At 44.6% G+C, this 7,500-nt stretch overlaps 1 protein-coding gene and 7 non-coding genes across 8 annotated transcripts; all 8 read left to right on the forward strand.

The window, feature by feature from the left end:
- Positions 1–2,413: 2,413 nt before the first annotated feature.
- Positions 2,414–4,668, forward strand: LOC115185877 (uncharacterized). The gene is made up of 2 exons (XM_029745852.1): positions 2,414–3,879; positions 4,569–4,668. The coding sequence occupies exons 1-2, from the start codon at positions 2,681–2,683 to the stop codon at positions 4,585–4,587; spliced, it is 1,218 nt and encodes a 405-aa protein (XP_029601712.1). The 5' UTR covers positions 2,414–2,680; the 3' UTR covers positions 4,588–4,668.
- Positions 4,669–4,931: 263 nt separating this feature from the next.
- On the forward strand, positions 4,932–5,050 carry LOC115186088 (5S ribosomal RNA). Its single transcript, XR_003875599.1, has one exon. It is a non-coding gene; the product is annotated as a 5S ribosomal RNA (ribosomal RNA).
- Positions 5,051–5,211: 161 nt separating this feature from the next.
- LOC115185902 (5S ribosomal RNA) lies at positions 5,212–5,330 on the forward strand. Its single transcript, XR_003875433.1, has one exon. It is a non-coding gene; the product is annotated as a 5S ribosomal RNA (ribosomal RNA).
- A 409-nt stretch (positions 5,331–5,739) lies between these two features.
- Positions 5,740–5,858, forward strand: LOC115185943 (5S ribosomal RNA). Its single transcript, XR_003875472.1, has one exon. It is a non-coding gene; the product is annotated as a 5S ribosomal RNA (ribosomal RNA).
- Positions 5,859–6,019: 161 nt separating this feature from the next.
- LOC115185903 (5S ribosomal RNA) lies at positions 6,020–6,138 on the forward strand. Its single transcript, XR_003875434.1, has one exon. It is a non-coding gene; the product is annotated as a 5S ribosomal RNA (ribosomal RNA).
- A 409-nt stretch (positions 6,139–6,547) lies between these two features.
- LOC115185955 (5S ribosomal RNA) lies at positions 6,548–6,666 on the forward strand. Its single transcript, XR_003875484.1, has one exon. It is a non-coding gene; the product is annotated as a 5S ribosomal RNA (ribosomal RNA).
- Positions 6,667–6,827: 161 nt separating this feature from the next.
- On the forward strand, positions 6,828–6,946 carry LOC115185919 (5S ribosomal RNA). The gene has a single exon (XR_003875450.1). It is a non-coding gene; the product is annotated as a 5S ribosomal RNA (ribosomal RNA).
- Positions 6,947–7,355: 409 nt separating this feature from the next.
- Positions 7,356–7,474, forward strand: LOC115185966 (5S ribosomal RNA). Its single transcript, XR_003875495.1, has one exon. It is a non-coding gene; the product is annotated as a 5S ribosomal RNA (ribosomal RNA).
- Positions 7,475–7,500: the final 26 nt, after the last annotated feature.

Consider the following 7,500-nt stretch of genomic DNA (forward strand, 5'->3'; position numbering starts at 1 on the left):
GACTCACTTTGACTATATAGTTTACCAAGAGATTGTCACAATCAGGTAATCAGCGGGGATGGTGTGGAGGAGAGCGAGATGGAGGAATCTGGGAGGAAATGAGGATGGGGAGGAGTCCCAGAGACGGATGGAGGATGAAGAAGACCAGAGGCAGTCGGAGGATGAGAAGAGAAGGGGCCATGTCCTGTGGGAAAGGAGGTCTCCAAGGGGAAGGATATCAGTTCAAGCCTAGACGGTGTGGAGATGGAGGGCGTTCCTGGTGGAGAGGAGGGGGTAGCGGGGTGTACGGGAGAAGCAACTGGAGCGGCATTGGCTTCGGATTCTGGGGGTGCGGTGGAGAACCCGAAGGTGTCTGTAGTCCCGGGAGGCTATTCTCAGGAGATGGCTCCTGCTCGGGATGATTCTTACAAGCGTAAAGGGTCTGGAGAAGAGATGACGGGGGAAGAGATGGAGTTTATACAATCTGAGCGGAGGGATAATAAAAAGAACCTGATAGCCAAGAAGAAGAAAAGGGTAAAAGATCTATCATGACGGACTGGATTGATTTCCTCCTCTATGTATCCGTTATGGTGAGAGTTGTCTCTATCAACACCAATGGACTTCGTAGCAAAGAAAAGCTAGAGCTGGTGTTGGAAGCTTTCTGTGCAGACATATTATGTCTTCAGGAGACTCACTGGACTGAGCCGTATATGGATAACGTAAGACAGCGATGGAATGGACAAATGTACGTGAGTAATGGTACTGTGCGTGCATGTGGAGTAGCTATTTTGGTTAAACAAGATGTTGTGTCTAATTTAAGTGTGTTATGTGCTGATAATGAAGGTCGAATGGTGGGAGTGGGTTTCACGTTTAAAGGTGTGGATTATTCATTGTACAATGTGTATGCTCCTAATACTGAAATTGAGAGAAGGGTTTTGTTTATGTCTATGGGGGGATTATGTGGGAGAAACTGTCTGCTTGTTGGAGATTTTAATGTATGGATGGATAGGTTGGATGCCTCAAGTAGAGCACATTTTGGCTCTGACTCTTCTCGTGGCGCACTATTAAAGGTAATGCAGGATGAGGATTTGGTGGATATATGGAGGGAGAGGAATCCAGATAAGCGGGGTGTTCTCTCGCAGACAAGTGGTGAGGGGAGAGCTCAGGCAGTCACGCATAGATTTGTGTCTTGCTCATAGAGCGGTTGCGAACTTGGTTGTGGGGGTAGAGTATTCCCACACATTTTTTAGTGACCATGATGCTCTGCTTTTCCGGCTGGGTGCGTCGAGGGAGGGGAGGGTGGGGGGGTTGTGGTGTCTTAATGCCAGTCTGCTGAAGGATGAGGGGTTTAAGGGAGCAGTGAAAGAGTGTGTGAATGAGGCCATGTCAGATCCTCTGTTTGAGTCTGATGTGTGTGTGTGGTGGGAAGGTTTAAAAGGGGAGTTCAAGCGGCTGGCAATATATTGTGCAAGACAGGCTAGTGTGGTAAGAAGGAGGGAAGAGAGGATTCTTAAGTCCCACCTGATATTTGAGTTAGAAAAGATAGAAAATTGTCCAGGATATGATATTGCAGATTACCTGAGGCTGCGGGAGGAGTTGAAGGTCTTAGAGAGGCATAGGTGTATGGGGGCAGTGGTGAGGAGTAGAGCGCAGTATGTAGTGGAGGGGGAGAGGAGTACTGCTTTTTTTCTGGGGTTAGAAAGGCGGAAGCAGGAAAGGAGTTTTCTAACTGAGCTTTTAAATGAGCGGGGGGAGAGGGTGACAGATTTGGAAGGTATTTTGAATACAGTGCATTCTTTTTATAAAGGTTTATTTACTTCAGGCGGGGTGGATGAGGTGTGTATGAGAAGTGTGCTAGAAGCAGTGGAGGTAAGGGTGTCAACTGATGATGTGGAGATGTGTGATGCCGATTTTACATTGGCAGAGGTTAAAGCTGCAATCTTAGGCCTGAATTTGAATAAGAGCCCAGGTTCAGATGGTCTGACTGCAGAGTTTTACCGTGAGTTTAGTGACATACTAGCCCCACTGATGCTGCGTGTATTTGAGTGTATGGAGGAGAGGAGGGAAGTCCCAGAATCATTAGCTTTGGGGGTGTTGAATGTGGTGTACAAAAGGAAGGGAAGTCGACTGAAACTTGAGAACTACAGACCGATAACCCTTTTGAACTCTGACAATAAGGTGCTGGCTAAGGTAATGGCCAATAGGTTGAAAAAGGTGATGGGTAGCATTATAGCACCTACTCAGGCCTATGGGGTACCGGGGAGGGATATAGTTGACACCCTCTGCACTATCCGGGATGTAGTGAGGCATATGGGGGATGTGGGTGGGGTGGTGCTCTGTATGGATCTGAATAAAGCCTTTGATCGGGTGGAGCATCGGTTTCCTGTTAGAGACCATGGCAAAATTTGGGTTTGGGCCTCGTATAAAAGAATGGGTGAAGCTTTTGTATGGGTCAGCTAGCAGTGTCGTTAAGTGTAATGGTGTGCTGACTGATCCCTTTCCCCTGGGCAGGTCTGTTAGGCAGGGTTGTCCACTGTCTGCTTTGCTGTACAGCATATCAGTTGAGCCTTTGGCTGCTTTTGTTAAGCGTGATAGAGGAGTGCATGGAGTAGACCTGCCGGGGGGTGGCGTTAGTGTGCTGCATCATTACGCTGATGATACCACCTGTACTGTGCGGGATGGAGGGAGTGTGAATTGTCTGATGAAGTGTTTTGATGTGTATGGGAGAGCTTCTGGGGCTAAGGTGAATGTTGAAAAATCTGAAATGTTATGCGTTTCTGATACGGTTGTGTCTACAAGTAACATTCCTTTTAAGACTGTTACAGAACATTTGAGAATTTTGGGTGTGAATATTGGGGTAGATGAGCTGGAGGCGAGAGACTTTACTTGGACAGGGGTGATTAATAAAATGAAGTCGACCTTGAATTACTGGAAACAAAGGAAATTAAAATTGAGGGGGAAAGTGGTGGTGGTGAATGCTCTGTTGATGTCAAAATGTGTATATACTTTAGGGGTTCTGGACATGCCTGTATGGGCTCTGAAGGAAATTAATAATGTAGTGTCTGGGTTCCTGTGGGGTGGGAAGGGTGTGAAAATTGCTCATGATGTGATGATAGCAGATTATGATAGGGGTGGGTTGAGATTAGTAGATCTGGAGGTTAAGTTAAAAGCCATACGGGTTAAGAGAGTGAAACAGTTTTTGTACGGGGAGGAGGGTCAGGGGTGGAAGGAGTTTTTCAGACATTGGTTGCATAGGAGTGGAGGATGCGGAGATTATGGGTTGTTAATGTGTTTAAAGCCTAGCATGTATGCAGAGGTGCCTGCCTTTTATCAGGAGGTGTTCAGGGCCTGGGCAGAGTTTTTACCGCAGGTTAGCTATGAGTGTGACTCTATTGGGGTGATTTTGAATCTACCGGTTTTTATGAACCCATTGCTGCAATCTGAGGGAAAGATGCTGGAGAGTAAGGTGCTTATGAGGGCAGGTATGATAAGAGTGAGGGACTTTAGGTATGAGGTGGTGCCGGGGTTCCTGCCTGATCAGGCGATATTAGATACTGTCTGGAGTGTAGATGAGGATGTCAGGAAAGGGACGGTGTTGAGAATGTATGAGAGGATAAAGGAGTGTTTTCCAAGGGAGTGGGTGAGGCTGCTGGACAATCACATGAGTAAGGGGGTATTAGAGACTTTGCCTGAGATGCAGGTGAAATGTGGGGAGTCTGTGCAAGCCTTATCCTCTACCAAGGTGAGGGCCTTCTACTGGGCTCTTCTTACCAGGAAGGTCAAGGCGCCTGCATCTGAGAAAGTGTGGAGGCAAGTGTTTCCAGGGTTGGATGTGGAGCGGTTGTGGGAGAAGATGGTAGTGAGGCTCAACAGTCTTGAATGTACACATTTTGATTTTATGTTGAGGCACAATCGGGTGTTTACCAAGGTGGTGTTACATCAGGTAGACAGGTCAGTGTCTCGTGTGTGTGACGTATGTAGAGTTATGGATGAAAATCTGATGCACATGATGTTTGAGTGTGTCGAGGTAGCTGGGTTCTATGTGAGGTTGAGGGACATGCTAGAAAGGTACTGGGGAGTAGAGTTAATAGGAGGGGTGGATTGGAGGTGTTTGGTATTGTTTGGAGTGTGTCAGCATGTGAAGGGGGTGAATATTGAATTATTGAATTTTATGCTGTCACATGCAAGGTATGCTGTATATTCGAGGAGGAACTTGGCAAGGTTTGAGGGCAAGAGGGTGACAGTGTGGAAGGTGTTTGAAGGTATGGTCAAGAAGGATGTGGGATTGATGCATAGGTCTAGGCAGAAGGATTTTGAAAGTGTGTTTGTGAAGGATTGTGGATTCATTGCTGTGGGGGAGGATGGAGGTTTGGTGTATGGGTTTTGATGTGCAAAGTTTTGGAGAGATATCATCAATCATTTAAAAAAATTGTTTTTGAGAATTTCTTAGTTTTTATTTGATAGGGGGTTGCTTTTAACCTCTCTAATTTCATGGAATTTGTTTTATCTTAGTCTTGTATGTAATGTTTGTATGAAGTTGGTTTGGAATTTTTATTTTGTTTGGTTTTATTTGATAGTGGGTAAAATTGGATGCCTACCGATGTTTAGTCTTGTGTTGATTGAAGGTTTTGCATATTGAATTGAAAAATTGTAAAATAAGATTTTTATAATAAAAAAAAAAAAAAAAAAAAAAGGTACGCCCGATCTCGTCTGATCACGGAAGCTGAGCAGGGTCGGGCCTGGTTAGTACTTGGATGGGAGACCGCCTGGGAATACCAGGTGCTGTAAGCTTTTTGTCCACGAGGGTGTGCTCTTACACTATTTCATCAGCAACACTGCCTTGTAGTAAGCATTTAATGATGAATTGACTAAATGCAGCTTCCTGCTGCAAAATGCAGTCTGTTTATCAGACTCACTTTGACTATATATGTTGTACCAAGAGTTTGTTTATTGTTTACGGCCATACCAGCCTGGGTACGCCCGATCTCGTCTGATCTCGGAAGCTAAGCAGGGTCGGGCCTGGTTAGTACTTGGATGGGAGACCGCCTGGGAATACCAGGTGCTGTAAGCTTTTTGTCCACGAGGGTGTGCTCTTACACTATTTCATCAGCAACACTGCCTTGTAGTAAGCATTTAATGATGAATTGACTAAATGCAGCTTCCTGCTGCAAAATGCAGTCTGTTTATCAGACTCACTTTGACTATATATGTTATACCAAGAGATTGTTTATCTTTTACGGCCATACCAGCCTGGGTACGCCCGATCTCGTCTGATCTCGGAAGCTAAGCAGGGTCGGGCCTGGTTAGTACTTGGATGGGAGACCGCCTGGGAATACCAGGTGCTGTAAACTTTTTGTCCACGAGGGTGTGCTCTTACACTATTTCATCTGCAACACTGCATTGTAGTAAGCATTTAATGATGAATTGACTAAATGCAGCTTCCTGCCTTTTTAATAGGATCAAAGTTCCGTGTGTTGTCAGTTAGCATCTGCCTTGTATTTATAAGACAAATAATAACATTGTTGCTGAATGCAGCTTGTGTGTGCTTTGTGCTCCCTTACCCTGTTCAAATGATGAAAAGAAATAAAGTTTGTATTTTATCCAACTACCTGTGCTATAAAGTGATGGCTACAGTGTTTGTAATTTCTTCTACTTTTTCAGTGACACAAAGTTCAAGCTGCTTATCTAATTGGTGAAAATGCAATGTCTGTTTATCAGACTCACTTTGACTATATATGTTGTACCAAGAGATTGTTTATCGTTTACGGCCATACCAGCCTGGGTACGCCCGATCTCGTCTGATCTCGGAAGCTAAGCAGGGTTGGGCCTGGTTAGTACTTGGATGGGAGACCGCCTGGGAATACCAGGTGCTGTAAGCTTTTTGTCCACGAGGGTGTGCTCTTACACTATTTCATCAGCAACACTGCCTTGTAGTAAGCATTTAATGATGAATTGACTAAATGCAGCTTCCTGCTGCAAAATGCAGTCTGTTTATCAGACTCACTTTGACTATATATGTTATACCAAGAGATTGTTTATCTTTTACGGCCATACCAGCCTGGGTACGCCCGATCTCGTCTGATCTCGGAAGCTAAGCAGGGTCGGGCCTGGTTAGTACTTGGATGGGAGACCGCCTGGGAATACCAGGTGCTGTAAACTTTTTGTCCACGAGGGTGTGCTCTTACACTATTTCATCTGCAACACTGCATTGTAGTAAGCATTTAATGATGAATTGACTAAATGCAGCTTCCTGCCTTTTTAATAGGATCAAAGTTCCGTGTGTTGTCAGTTAGCATCTGCCTTGTATTTATAAGACAAATAATAACATTGTTGCTGAATGCAGCTTGTGTGTGCTTTGTGCTCCCTTACCCTGTTCAAATGATGAAAAGAAATAAAGTTTGTATTTTATCCAACTACCTGTGCTATAAAGTGATGGCTACAGTGTTTGTAATTTCTTCTACTTTTTCAGTGACACAAAGTTCAAGCTGCTTATCTAATTGGTGAAAATGCAATGTCTGTTTATCAGACTCACTTTGACTATATATGTTGTACCAAGAGATTGTTTATCGTTTACGGCCATACCAGCCTGGGTACGCCCGATCTCGTCTGATCTCGGAAGCTAAGCAGGGTTGGGCCTGGTTAGTACTTGGATGGGAGACCGCCTGGGAATACCAGGTGCTGTAAGCTTTTTGTCCACGAGGGTGTGCTCTTACACTATTTCATCAGCAACACTGCCTTGTAGTAAGCATTTAATGATGAATTGACTAAATGCAGCTTCCTGCTGCAAAATGCAGTCTGTTTATCAGACTCACTTTGACTATATATGTTGTACCAAGAGATTGTTTATCGTTTACGGCCATACCAGCCTGGGTACGCCCGATCTCGTCTGATCTCGGAAGCTAAGCAGGGTTGGGCCTGGTTAGTACTTGGATGGGAGACCTCCTGGGAATACCAGGTGCTGTAAGCTTTTTGTCCACGAGGGTGTGCTCTTACACTATTTCATCAGCAACACTGCCTTGTAGTAAGCATTTAATGATGAATTGACTAAATGCAGCTTCCTGCCTTTTTAATAGGATCAAAGTTCCGTGTGTTGTCAGTTAGCATCTGCCTTGTATTTATAAGACAAATAATAACATTGTTGCTGAATGCAGCTTGTGTGTGCTTTGTGCTCCCTTACCCTGTTCAAATGATGAAAAGAAATAAAGTTTGTATTTTATCCAACTACCTGTGCTATAAAGTGATGGCTACAGTGTTTGTAATTTCTTCTACTTTTTCAGTGACACAAAGTTCAAGCTGCTTATCTAATTGGTGAAAATGCAATGTCTGTTTATCAGACTCACTTTGACTATATATGTTGTACCAAGAGATTGTTTATCGTTTACGGCCATACCAGCCTGGGTACGCCCGATCTCGTCTGATCTCGGAAGCTAAGCAGGGTTGGGCCTGGTTAGTACTTGGATGGGAGACCGCCTGGGAATACCAGGTGCTGTAAGCTTTTTGTCCACGAGGGTGTGCTCTTAC

The sequence above is a fragment of the Salmo trutta genome, unplaced genomic scaffold (genome assembly GCF_901001165.1).
Source record: "Salmo trutta unplaced genomic scaffold, fSalTru1.1, whole genome shotgun sequence".
NCBI lineage: Eukaryota > Metazoa > Chordata > Actinopteri > Salmoniformes > Salmonidae > Salmo > Salmo trutta.